This window comes from Peromyscus californicus, unplaced genomic scaffold (assembly GCF_007827085.1).
Source record: "Peromyscus californicus insignis strain IS unplaced genomic scaffold, ASM782708v3 Scaffold_10__1_contigs__length_136768540, whole genome shotgun sequence".
Lineage (NCBI taxonomy): Eukaryota > Metazoa > Chordata > Mammalia > Rodentia > Cricetidae > Peromyscus > Peromyscus californicus.
Window position 1 is genome coordinate 84,307,137 of NW_026294391.1, and position 13,335 is coordinate 84,320,471.

The following is a 13,335-nucleotide window of genomic DNA, read 5'->3' on the forward strand; positions in this document are numbered from 1 at the left end:
TACTTGGGGCCCTGTTAGTCTTTTTCTCTACAACAATACCAGAAACCAGAAGTTACCGTTTCTTGTGTTTGAGTTTGACTTTCTCGAATTACCATGCATTCACACTTTCTCCTTGGGAGAACTGTCTGGTCCTTTCGTTGACTTTCAAACTCCTGCATCCATTTCTTTAATTCTATCCCTCTTTATTTTCAGTCTCAGTATCAAAGTTGGGGAGAGGGAGCAGAAAAAGGAATCCTAGATATGAGTGGAATTTGTATTAACACTTTTGATCCATTTATGTTTTATTTCATCTCTACTATTTGATAGACTATCATTTTGTAATCATAAGACAAAATGAAGCTATTTCTACTTGGATAAATAAACAAATTCCAATCTTTTAAATTTTATGTAAATAAGAAATTAAGATTTTTTTCCAGTTGATAGCGAGATCTCACTGATTTGGCAAAGTTAATTAGTACAATACCAAAAGTATTTTCTTTTAAATAGCAGCTGTAAAATAGCATCTTACAGTTTTTAAAACATATCCTTACAAACAAAACCAGCATGCTTTGAGTATGATCGACGAAACATAAATGGATCAGTAATGAGGTCAGTGTTCAAGTTTTGACCATTTTAGATGTGTGAGCCATTTATTTGCCCCCTTTTTTTAGCCTGAGTGAACTCACAGGTGTCAGATGATTGAGATCTTGTACAAGGTTCAATAATGACTTTCAGTCTTACCCAAAAGATAGATTTTATTCAGACACCAATTTAGGTTTTAGATAAACTTTACAAATTAGTGACATCACAGATTACCTGCTTTTCAAAGGGATTTACATTCTGTACTATAGTTTCACGATGGGACCCATGAACCACCCTGAAATTAGGGGTCTCTCTGCTATCACATTGATGAGAGTTGTACTTGACAGGTGAAGATATCAAAGACTAGTGAGGTCTCCTTAGTTCTGCCATTCATGTACTGTATCACTGTATCATAAATGATGAATCTGCAGCATTTTCCACTGACAATGGGGATGAGGGTCTGTGGATGACTGTAGATTGTCAACACACTGGTGACATCAATTTCTTTCCCCTCTCATAGGTACAAGAACGAAATACAGGATCTCAAGTAGTCCCCAGGAGAAAAGAGGCCTTTTCACTCCCTGCCTTTCCTAGTAACTTTACTGTACCACCCTCACAAACCCCTCAGAACTCAGGGACAAAATATGCAAGAGTGAGTCCCCAGCCGCCACCTGTTCACTGCTGGGAGTCATACTCTAAATATAGACCCCCCCCAGGCTGCTTCCTTCTTAGAATATTGAAATTTGAGTCGCCAGCCAGCCGGAGGCCCTCCCTGTGAGGGGCCCTGTGTGGAGGAGGCCCTTGCAGGAGGTGAGCCTGGGAGTGCTTAATGCCTTGTTGGCAAATAGAAGAACATATCACTCCTCTCCGGTCTTCCTAACAACCAGGCTCTTTTATCAATACCATGTCCCATTTTCCCCACCTCTCTACTTTGTTTGCTTTGCCACCGTGCCCTTATGCTGTCTTTCTGTGATTGTCTTAGATAAGTGAATTCTATCTCCGAAAACTTAGGAACAAACCACTCCGATTAAACTGTGATTTTAGCTTTTGGCTACTATGAACTTACACAAGAGACTCTTGTTTATTTTGAATATAAACATGAGGAAGAACTAAGAAATATGCAGAGCTTAATAAAGGCAGGTGATTGGTTCAGCAATGTGAGTGAGCTCATTTTCACATTTTATCAAGTTTCAGGGACAAAAGCTTCACGCCTCCTTCTCTTCATTGCTACAAAATGTTTCTCCCCTTTGGTATATCATCCAGTCATTTCAGTACAAAACACAGAAGAAAGCACCAGTCTCTCAGTTTATCAGAACCTTCTAGTTTTAATCCACGCCCTGTCTAAAACTTCCTAAAGAATGAACCTTCTCAGTTCTTTTACGTCGTTGTCACTTTAATTCATAGTCCTTACCAACAAGCACAGGGGCTGTGACTTAAAACCACTTGGTTCTCCATTATATGCACCCACAAATGCTTTTTAGAGGACATAGTAGACATCTGATACATGATCTTAAAAGTGAAAAAGGAAAATGCTTAAGTGCCCAGGCAAGTCTGTTTAATGTTTTCAGAACCTGTAAAAACAAACAAAAAAAAGGCTTGTGAAGTCACTTCCCAAGGAAACCTTTTGGTGGCCATGCATAACACATGACCTAAAAGTATCCAAAACTAAAAATGCATCAGTGGTTGGTAACACTATGGATTATGGAGGGGGATGAGAGAGAAGGTTGGCATTTGAAAAGCTATAGTCCTTTGGATACTGTGTTCCCTGATGAGGTATTGTAGTTTAGTCAAGCTGTCTCATTGCAAGCAGCTTATCCAAGTTTGGTTAACATAGAGAATAAATACTACAGAACAAGGTCAGCTTTTAGGGATCTAGGAAGGAGAAACTGACAGATGATTGTTTCACATAAGTTTACCTGGTTTGGGGTTTTTATCTCCTTGCTTGAGATTGAAATTTTAGCAGGAGAGCTTCTGTGTGGTGTGTTTTGGGCACAGTGCCCATCTTTTTGCTAGGGAAATACAGAGTGTGTTAAATGTGAAATGCACTCACCCCCTTCCTTTCGTATGAAGTGTAAATTGCTTGAAATGGTGATTTATTTTGAAAATTGTTACTTTACTTTTTATTTATGTGATATGTGTGTTCCTGTTTGTCAGTGTGGCACCTTATGCAGTTAAGGTAAGAAAAAGGGGTCAGATCCCTGGAACAGATGTTAGAGGCAATTGTGAGCCACACCCCCATGTGGGTGCTAGGAACTGAACTTGGGTCCTCTGCAAGAGCAATGAGTATTATTGGACACTTAATCCACATCCCTAGTCCTAATGTATAGCATTCTTTAATTATTTTGCATAATGAGCCTTTGTTTAGCTGTCACTGAGATGCTGGGAACCTGCCTACCACAGCACACCTGAGTCGTAATTTCTCCATTACCTTTGATCATTAGAAAGATACAATATGAAATGACAATGCGTTATGTTATCCTTGGAACCAAAGCCACCTGACTTCCCTGACAGGATTCCATAGGGTTGCATATACAGTTCAGGGTGTTGTCTTGAGTGTTGCACCATCTACCCCAGATTTTGTCTGTAAACAGAGAGTGGATGCTTCTGCCAGTGATAGACTCTCATTCAGCGATACATATATAAACCAAGATTTGAATGGTGAACTCACCAGGCTCTCTCTGTGTTCTCTTTTTGTTAAATATGCTACAATGAAAGCTATGTTCCAACAGGAGTAAAAACTAATTGACCTTGAGAAGTACAAGAGTCAGGGGGTAGAAGGGCTTTCTGTCTGTCTTACCTGTCCATTCTCTCCCTGCAGGCAGGCTCTGGCTTGGGAAGTCACAGCTTCAGAAGATTGCTTAATGACCCTAGAATCAGAGCAAAGGTATTCATTCATCTTAAGAAGTGACTTTTAGCTTAGGAAGTTTGAAATATTCTTATACATTATGGGGATGGTTTTTCCCTTCACCTTAGCCAGAACTTCCTCTCTTCTGGACAGTGCTTGACGGGAACGGTTCACATTTTCCTCTGAAGCCCTTTTTGTGTGTGAATAAGTCTCTTTGTTACACTTGGTCTTTCTCTAAATACAGAGCCATACAGTTGATTTGGCTCAGTTTGTTAAATTCAAAATCACATCTCAGTTGTGCTTTCTAGGAGCTACAGTGGTACAAATTTTCCCAGAGATTAGCTTGTTCCTAAACTCTCTGTACTCTTGATTTACTCCCGTGTTTTCTGTGGATTTTGAAACCTGTACTCAGACACCAACCTTGTTTCTAAACTACTAAGAAAGTTCTCCCTGAAAAGCTCATATTTAGGAAAGCTATATCACACACTGTATCGTGGTATTTGCTTTTGTAGTATGTATTAAGTTAGTCTTGTTGGGCAACCAGCAACTGAAAACAAGCCTGGTTCACTTAAACAATGAGAGAATGTAATTACTTCAGCCCCTTTTCTGTCTTTGAAAGTTAAAATTGCAAGTGAATTATTGTGCTCATCAAGCTAACCAGTGCCCTAATTGCTAGATGCCAAGTTCAGTCAAGTTTGTGTTAGTCTTTGTGTTCCTGTAATACTACTGCATTTGCAGAGTTTGTTCTCTGTTTGTACCCCAGTAGATTTCACAATGTTTTTTGTGTATCAGTGTGTGTACCTTTTTATCTGACAGACTTAATTTCTCCTCGATCTTTTCTGTCTTTGGAGAGCCCAAGCCTCCTCCTGGTTAACTTGTGCCCTTCAAAGCCTGTTGCTTAGTCACAAGATTCACATAGTCTCGGGCAGGCCGATTAGTTCATTCAGCTGTGTTATGTGATAGGCCCCCGAAGACATTAAAACTCCTTTGAGTAAAGCAGGTGACACTTTCCGGTAAGTGAGAAATGTGGGACTTTTAGAGACCATCACCCAACATTGATCTCCCACCTCTATTCCTATTTTTCCCCCTCATAAATAGGATGCAGGCTGTGAGCAGGGGAAGCCAAGGTGAAAACAGCCAAAAAAGTATTTAAAAAGTAAAAGATACAGTCTTATTCCAGCTTTCCTTTTCTGGTGGCTTGTTCATTTCAGGTCTAGGACTATATGTCAGAGGAAATGGTAGATATTCATAGCAGGGAGGAGGGGAGGGAGAGGGAGAAGCTGCTGTCCCAGGAGTCTAGGAAAGAAAGAGTCAATTAAAAAAAGTACAAGTGGCCAGTAGCCCCAGGGGAGGATGCTGTCCTGTTTTGGTAATTGGAGGAAGGGAAACACAACTAGAGGAAAATGGGATTAGCCGCAAAGAAAGAGTAACAAGGCCTAGTATGGGGGAGGGAATGAAGGGGGGCGGGTCCTCTTCTGCCGCACTGCTGGTGGGAGGGGAAAGTGGGGATCCGAGTTGGTGGATGACGTCGCTCTCACGTGACCAAGAGCTGACGTGTGCAGAAGTCCTTCTTGTCCTGGTCGTTGTTCCCGTCTGAGTACCAGCTCCCTATTACCCTGAGGGCGGGCGGGCCTGCAACCGAGGAAAGAAGGAGGCGGAAAAGAAATTGTCCCGGATCCCTGCAGGTCAGTACCTGGGATATTCCATAAAGTGGGGGTGGTGGAGAGTGGAGGGCGGAGGCCGTCGCAGGTCCGGGGGCGCCGACGTCGTCTCTCCCACTTGCCAGCCTCTTTCCAAGATATACGTCCCGCCCGCAGCCCATTTCGATGCTGCAAAACAGTGAGTAGGGGGTGTTTGGGCAGGCGCCCAGAAATCAGGAGATGAGAATCTGCTGCGAGCTGAGGCCCGCAATCCGGAAAGGGAGCTGTGGCCTGGGTGTTGGCCCCTGGTCCACCAGGACTGTGCCGGCGGGGGAAAAACTGGACATGGGGTCCGGCGTGGTGGGGTGCGATGTGATGTATCAGCCGAACCCTGAGCCAGATATCGGGCGGGAAACCTTTAACAACCAGGCCTCCGAATTAGGAAAGAGTTTCGTTCTCTGGGGACTGGTCCGTCCACCAAGCACTCTGTAGCGGCTGTTTCCCGTCTTTCTGCCTGTGGCCGTGTCTTCTTTACCGTGGCTCTGTGTCTAGTGGGTCCAAGTCTCTCCCGGGTGCCCAGTCTTTCCGTAGGTTGTGGTACCACGCCAGGCAAGAGAAGAGGAAGGAAATTAACCAGATCGGTGAAGGTCGATTTGAGGGTAAGACCATCTGGGGACCCTAGGAGCGGCGGGGGTAGAGAAGGGGGAAAACCAGAAAAGGTAATCTAGGTTTAGATTTGAGTCTAAATGTGTTTCTCACACTCCCCGAACTGTGGAGAAATGGCGTGCGCTGTGTGTGTGTGTATGTGTGTGTGAATGTGCTCTCAGGGGTGGGGGCGGGGGGCGGGATGACAGCAGGGAAACCTATCAGATAGTTTGTTCATAATCCTTTTCTCTCAACAACACTTAGTGTCCATGTTTTCGATCTGTCATCCTGCAGGTCTGCTGTAGCAGGTGGCACTGCTTGAAACAAGGGAGGAACTTTCCCCGGATCAGCAGAGGTCGGTGTGGGCGTGGGGGCAGCCTGGAATGGGGGAGGGGTTAGAAATCAGTCTGGGTTTGGCCAGGCTCACTCAATCCTACTTTGTTTCCTTACATCCACCCATTTCAGACTAGGGAGGGGGCTAAGTCTGTGCATGTTTTGATGGATGGCACAGTGAGGTTTAGCAAAAATCCGACATGGTAAATTAGGAAAGCATAAAATATACAGTCCATGCAACAAGCTCTCATTTTTTCACTGTTTCTGGTATCTCTGCAGATCAAAAAGATTATTGGGTGTGGCAATACTTCACAGGAAAGGAAGAAGGGGCCAACTGCTTGCTTCCAGGAGGTTAGTGTAAGGTTGCTTATCCCATGGGGTACCACAGGAGCATGTGACAGATGAGAGCCCGGCAACATTTGTGGGTGCCGTTCACTTTGTGCTTAGCGGCAAGAGTGAACTGGGGATGGGAGCAGGGCGGGGTGGGTGGGGGGGAGAAGAGGCATGTAGGGAGAGAGTGAAATGAGGGAGATAGAGGTTTTTTTGTCGACAATCTGTATTCCCTATCCAGAATTCAATTACTACTTTCTTGCTCCTCTGGGGCAGCACACAGAGAAGAGAAAGCCAAACCCTCTTTTCTTCTTCCATTTCTAGGTTGACCTCCAGAACCAGTTATTGTAGTAGCCTTGAAGTGACTGAAGAAGATCATTCTCCACAGGCCTGCCCTCAGGCCCATAGCCGGCTCCCCCTATTTTGAGTGACTACTCTGTTTCTTGGTCCCTGCCGTTGTCAGGGACGATTGCATGGGCTACGCCAGGAAAGTAGGCTGGGTGACTGCAGGCCTGGTGATTGGGGCTGGAGCCTGCTATTGCATTTACAGATTGGCCCGAGGAAGAAAGCAGACCAAGGAGAAAATGGCCGAGAGTGGTTCTGCCGATGTGGAGGATGCTGGGGACTGTTCTGGGGCCAGGTATAACGACTGGTCTGACGATGATGACGACAGTAGTGAGAGCAAGAGTATAGTTTGGTACCCACCTTGGGCCCGGATTGGCACTGAAGCAGGGACCAGAGCCAGAGCCAGGGCAAGAGCCAGGGCTACGAGGGCTCGGAGAGCTGTCCAGAAAAGGGCTTCTCCTAACTCAGATGACACTGTTTTGTCCCCTCAAGAGTTACAGAAAGTACTTTGTTTGGTTGAGATGTCTGAAAAGCCTTATATTCTCGAAGCAGCTTTAATTGCTCTAGGTAATAATGCTGCTTATGCATTTAACAGAGATATTATTCGTGATTTGGGTGGTCTCCCAATTGTTGCAAAGATTCTCAATACTCGGGATCCCATTGTTAAGGAAAAGGCTCTAATTGTCCTAAATAACTTGAGTGTGAATGCAGAAAATCAGCGCAGGCTTAAGATATACATGAATCAAGTGTGTGATGACACAGTCACTTCTCGACTGAACTCCTCTGTGCAGCTGGCTGGACTCAGATTGCTTACCAATATGACTGTTACTAATGAGTATCAGCACATACTTGCTAATTCCATTTCAGACTTTTTTCGTTTATTTTCAGCAGGAAATGAAGAAACCAAACTTCAGGTTTTGAAACTCCTTTTGAATCTGGCTGAAAATCCAGCCATGACTAGAGAACTGCTTAGGGCTCAAGTACCATCTTCACTGGGCTCCCTCTTTAATAAGAAGGAGAACAAAGAGGTCATTCTGAAACTTCTGGTAATTATCGAGAACATCAATGACAATTTCAAATGGGAAGAGAATGAGTCTGCTCAGAATCACTTTAGTGAGGATTCGCTTTTTTTCTTTTTAAAAGAATTTCAAGTGTGTGCTGATAAGGTTCTGGGAATAGAAAGCCACCATGATTTTCTAGTGAAAGTAAAAGTTGGAAAAGTTGCAGCCAAACTGACTGAGCGGATGTTTCCCCAAAGCCAGGAATAACGTGGTGGCTTTGTAGTATAGCAGCAGCACACCTTGTAAACTATTCCTTTTCTCCACCTTGTTTATATGGCGAAGGAATCCTTTTGGCTGCCAATTTTGAATAATGAATATCATACTGTATCATTGATACTGATATTTAACCGAGTTTGTCTTCAGATTTCAGTTGGTTGAATGAATATCACTACTTGTCCTGAAAACATGTTTGTTGCTTTTTATCTTGATGCCTAGATTGAAATATTTTTACTGTTTCCTCTGCTTAAGTGACAGTGAACCAGTTCATCCTAAGTAGGCTCCTTTCTGCCATTTGCATCAATTTTATTTGTGCATCATCAATAAAGATTTATGTTCATGCCGGAAAGAAAGAATAGAAGAAGAAAGAAACTATCCTATCCTTCGGTTTATAATCTAGTTGTAGAGATAAAAAACATACAAACAAAAAACCCACAAACTAGATCCCAAGATTATTTGGAGCCTACATTCTGTCAGATGTGTGCCCTCAGAACATAGAAGAGGCACAGGCTTTGATGACTGCTCCGTGAGTCAGTTAAAGCTCCAGGGAGGACAGAGCCACTGAAAGGGAGTCCTGAATGGGGGAGGGAAGTTAGTGCATTCTGTGAGACCAGAGTCGAGAGGAAATGATGTGAGAAAGGCATTAATTTAGGAAACCTTATGGTAGTCAAAATAGCCTTCTTAGAGTGGAGAGTGTGGGAAATAGGATTCAATAAGTCTGGAAAACTGTGTGAAGCCCTTTGCAGAAGGCTTGTTGAATGTATTTTTAACTAGGAAAGAATTGGGGGGTCAATATAAATGTCCTCCCCACACTCTGTCATCAAGGATGGTATAGCAAAATGCATCCTTTCCAACTCTGGTGGTGGGCATTTGGCAATACATATCATTAAGCCTTAAAATATGCAAACCTTTTGTCCTAAGGAGATAACTGAATAATTGGCCAAAGACTGAATGCACAAGGCTGTTCTTGTTAGCACTGTCTTAAGGTAGTTAACATTGGGAACAACTTCAGTGTTCAACACACTGAATTGACTAAGTAGTTCAAAGAATGTCCATGCTGTGTGATAAATGTACTGATGGAACTCAGTATTGCTAGAAAAAGATACTCATCAAACATTGCTAAGTGTGCAAGGTAAGTCAGATAGCAGTATTTAGAGTATGATCACATATGGGGGGGGGTTAAATCATGTTTAAAAATACACTAAAATCTATGGAACTATATACACCCAGTAGTACTAAGAGTTATATTTGGATGAAAGATAACGAGCGATACTTTTTGTACTTGTTATTCATTTATGTTTTCTTATTTATCAAAAATAAATATTGATTTTAAAGAAAGGTTTGGAAAAAGAAAAGTATGGGGAAAGCAGCAGGTGATTAATTTGAACATGTATTGAGTGGAAAATATTTAGGTCCCAAATGAGGTGGTTGGATACCTCCACTCCAGAATGAGAGATGATGGGGCAGATAAGGCTGACTGTGAGATTTGAACTAGAGGTTTACGCAAAGCAGCTACACTATTCTTGCATATAGCAGCAGTTAATTAAGAAGTGTGAGTACCTTTAAGTACCCAGAATGTAGTGTTTATGGGTTTTGATTAACTTTTGTTTTGCTGGGGCATTCTTCTATGTTTCAGTGTCATTTAATAAATAATAAGAATAAGAATAATAAAGGTTAACATTTATTAAGTGATTACCGTGTAGAGTTCTGTCATTCCTGCAAGGAACCTGTGGAAATAATTTCTCAAGTGTCCCAGGACTATAAGGATCACCTCAGTCATGATCTCTCCTGCCTTCATGACATTTTCCTCACTGATGTGAGGATGCTACCTTGCTTTCTGTGTGACCAGGAAATGGTGTGGTCTTCTGTCTAGTTATGATTTAGGTTGGCTCCAGGTTTTTACATATGTATTCTAATGTTTGTAGTAGGCCCAGGGCATGGTTGGCTTCATGTTGTTGGCTATGGTAACCCTACTAAGTCCTTCAGGACGTATAGGAACTCATTTGATAGCACTTTAAAGGATGACATGATAGGAAATGGAGTGAAAAATTTTCTCGCCCCTGCTAAGATAAAAAGGATTGTTATGACCAGGGCAGGAGCAGATCCACTTAAAATAAATGGAATTTGAAGTGTTTGTGTGATATTCAGATACCGCGTTGTCATTTGAATGAATTAATTCTGCTTTCAGTGAAGATGTCCGGGCTGCAAATAACAATTTGAGCGAGCTGTCAGAAGTTAGATGAAAACTGAGGACGGGCCTGGATGCAGTCTATGGAGGGCTGCCTAAAAGAACTAGATAAGAAACTAGCGGCTGGGGAGAGAAACACAGAATTTAGACAGCCTATTTTATATTTTCTTATAAAAAAAAAACCAAAATAACTGTTCTTCAAGCTGCTTGAGAAAATAGAGGCAATGTGCAGAAAGTTGTCCCTTAGCTCAGTTACGTACAATGAACACACACATGGGCACTCAGATCAAGCCATGCCCAGCTTGAGCCACCCAGGGACTTGTTTGTACCTGGGCAGCAAAGAAGACTAAATGAAGTAATGAGAAGGCCCACTGTGGCAGGCACACTCCTGCCTGGCATCATCTGCTGCTTTTCTCCGTGTTACTCCTTGTTCCTTTCCTCCTTCTCTCCCTCCGTCCCTTCCTTCCTCCCTCCCTCTCTCTTTCCCTCACACTTGTGACTCTGTTTCCTCCTGGGAGTTAATTGGTGGCAGTCAGTCTGTGCTGTTCTGCCTTTCAGGGGTGCCTTTGATTTTGATGACACACTGCTATCCATGGGGGACTTTTATGTTCAATAATAGTTGTCATTGCTGTGGCCATAAAGTAACTCTGATTTTTTTTTTTAGAACCCTTCTTGAACAGAACAGACACAGAAAGAAACATTCTTGGCTTCTTGTTGTCCTGTGTGCTCTGCATGTATTTTTATGTCCCCGTGCCTGGTACCATTTAAGTTAGGTAACACATTCTTTGGGCAAGTGCTTGGTGAGACTAGTGTGGGGCATGGCCAGGCCACCTCCTGGGGTCCCAGTGTTTCCCTGGAAGGTGGCAGCTCTCAATCATTTTCAGAAGCGCAGGATCCTGGCCTGTGACAATTTGCAGAGCTCAGGGGTCAGGTCAGGGAGAAGCTAGTTTCTTCTCTTTTAGGGAGGATGTTAGAGACGCAGAGGATATCCTGCTATTCTGATTTTCCCATCAAACAGTTTTAGGATCTGTGTCAGTCTCAATGTGCTCAAAGATAATTTTCTAATAATGGGTCTCAGTTGGTTAAATCGTCCCCATCCCCCACAAAGCATAACTTTTCGAGGCTCAGGAAACAGGCTTTCTTTCTTTAATTCATATTTCATCTGCCTTGTTTCAAAAGAAACTCCAGCGTGGGGTAGACAGTTGATGTAGGTACCATACATTTCATGTTCTTGACTCTCTGGTTTTGCTAGGTTCTCTTGAGAGTGGCTTTGAACACAGCGCTCACATAAGACTGTTTTTCCATGCTGGCTATTTACATTATGTTTCCACCACATCCCGGGCTGAAGTTTGTCTCTGCTTTGTCTTTCTAAGTTGTGGCTCTTCCTTGCCTTTAACCCAGAGCAGTCTCAGCTCTGCTGTTAGGTCTCCTGTGTGCTCAGGCTGAGGGCAAGGTGGGGGCAGGGAAGGGGTATTTACAACTGAGAGTGTTTCACCCTCTCCATTGGGGCCTTGTCAGGCCCATGTTGAGAGCCTGGGCCGCGTGTGTACTTGAAGAGGGGTGTGGGGGGGACTGGGAGGGAAGGCAAGGGATGGAAGGAAGCCCTGGTGGAGGGGGCACTTTGTCTGCATAGGTTCATGCAAATGTAAGTTGATCCCCTATTGAGAGTGGGCTGACCATTGACATCCTGAAAGGTGAAAGAGGAGCTCTAATAAAGGTAGCTTTGTCTGAGCTTGCAGCTGCTCGTTTACTGAGCCTTGCTGAGCTTGCAGACCATATAACATGTTATCGAATAAAGTGGGACTTCCTTTTGAAAACAAAATCCAGAATGATAATTTATTATTGTGAGAAATAGAATGAAACATACCAGATTCGTAGAATCTGCTGTTATGGACATTCTTTCCCTAAGATAATAAGATCTAGATTAGAATTGAAATTATCACAGAAATGTATTGTTTATTTAGTACTCAGGGAAATTACCCAACTTAGATCAGTCCTGGTGCTGTCTAAGTAAGACAGCCTGGTGCATCATGTTTGCGATGGACATCACCTTGCTGCTAAAATCCAGGAACTGTAAGCAAAAGCTAAAGCACAGTTCTTGGACCTAATTATGTCTTTTGTCTGCCTGCATGCTTCTGCAGTAGAGGGAAAACATTAGTGCATGTTAGTTTCATGACAAAATAAATGGAAAACACTGACTGTTAGAAATGGAGGGATACATGCCCTCTTTTAGCAATGCAATATTGCTAAGTAGAACTATTTGTTGTCTCCCTCCTTTGGAAGCCAGCACGTGGCAGCTTCTGATACCAGGAAAGCTAGTCGCCAGGGAGGAAGGTTTCAGATCAATTTCAGCTCAGGGGTCTCTGGGCTCTATGTCTGAAATGCACAGTGTCTTCACCAATAAGGATGTTCCTTCCACCTCTGGGAGACAAGCCAGGGCAATAGAAATCGTCTGTAATGTTTGGGGAAGGTTCTTGGACAGCACTGCCCAATAACTCAAAAGGGCTTTTCGAGCCTCATATTGAGGTTTTTGTTAGGTAGTCTTTGGCTTATGGAGGTAGTATTGTCAGTCAAGATGGAAACTTTCGTTTAAACTATGTATGTATTTGTATACACAGACTAACGTGTGTTATAGATATTTTAGATAGTTAATAGTATGATTCCTTATGATATTTTGGGGGCATTCTTCTTCTTATTTTTGCCTACCTCCCTCCTTCCTCTGTATCTATTTGCCTCTGCCTCCCTATTCTAGCTAAATATCATTCCATATTGCATCTGTATCCCGTTTTCATTACCATTTGTCATTTGTCACTGAAGGACATTTAGGTTGCTTCTGTTTACTAGCTATTGTGCAGGAAGCAACAATGAGCATGGCTCAGCAGTCTGTGGAATAGGATATTGAGTACTTTGGACATATTATAGTGGTGTGACTGGATTACGTGGTAGTTTATATTTACATTTAGCTTTTGAACAGTCTCTACACTGATTTCTAGAGTGGCTGCACCAGTTTGCAATGCCACCAACAGTAAACGAATGCTCTCTTTTCCCCACAACCTCTCCAGCAGTTGTTGTAGGTTGTTTCATTGATTTTTTTTTTCTCATTCTGACTGGGGTGAAACATCAAAGCATTTTTAATTTTCATTTCCCTAACTTCTAGGGATGATGAACATT

At 42.9% G+C, this 13,335-nt stretch overlaps 1 protein-coding gene and 1 long non-coding RNA gene across 2 annotated transcripts; one reads left to right on the plus strand and one right to left on the minus strand.

Annotated features, from left to right (window-relative positions):
• Positions 1-429: 429 nt before the first annotated feature.
• LOC128108780 (uncharacterized) lies at positions 430-5,620 on the minus strand. The gene is made up of 3 exons (XR_008217603.1): positions 5,100-5,620; positions 3,359-3,428; positions 430-2,132 (listed from the first exon to the last, which is right to left on the minus strand). It is a non-coding gene; the product is annotated as an uncharacterized LOC128108780 (long non-coding RNA).
• Armcx3 (armadillo repeat containing X-linked 3) lies at positions 4,940-9,668 on the plus strand. Its single transcript, XM_052735813.1, has 5 exons — positions 4,940-5,091; positions 5,627-5,705; positions 5,986-6,046; positions 6,304-6,375; positions 6,679-9,668. The coding sequence occupies exon 5, from the start codon at positions 6,828-6,830 to the stop codon at positions 7,965-7,967; it is 1,140 nt and encodes a 379-aa protein (XP_052591773.1). The 5' UTR covers positions 4,940-5,091; positions 5,627-5,705; positions 5,986-6,046; positions 6,304-6,375; positions 6,679-6,827; the 3' UTR covers positions 7,968-9,668.
• The last annotated feature ends 3,667 nt before the right edge of the window (positions 9,669-13,335 follow it).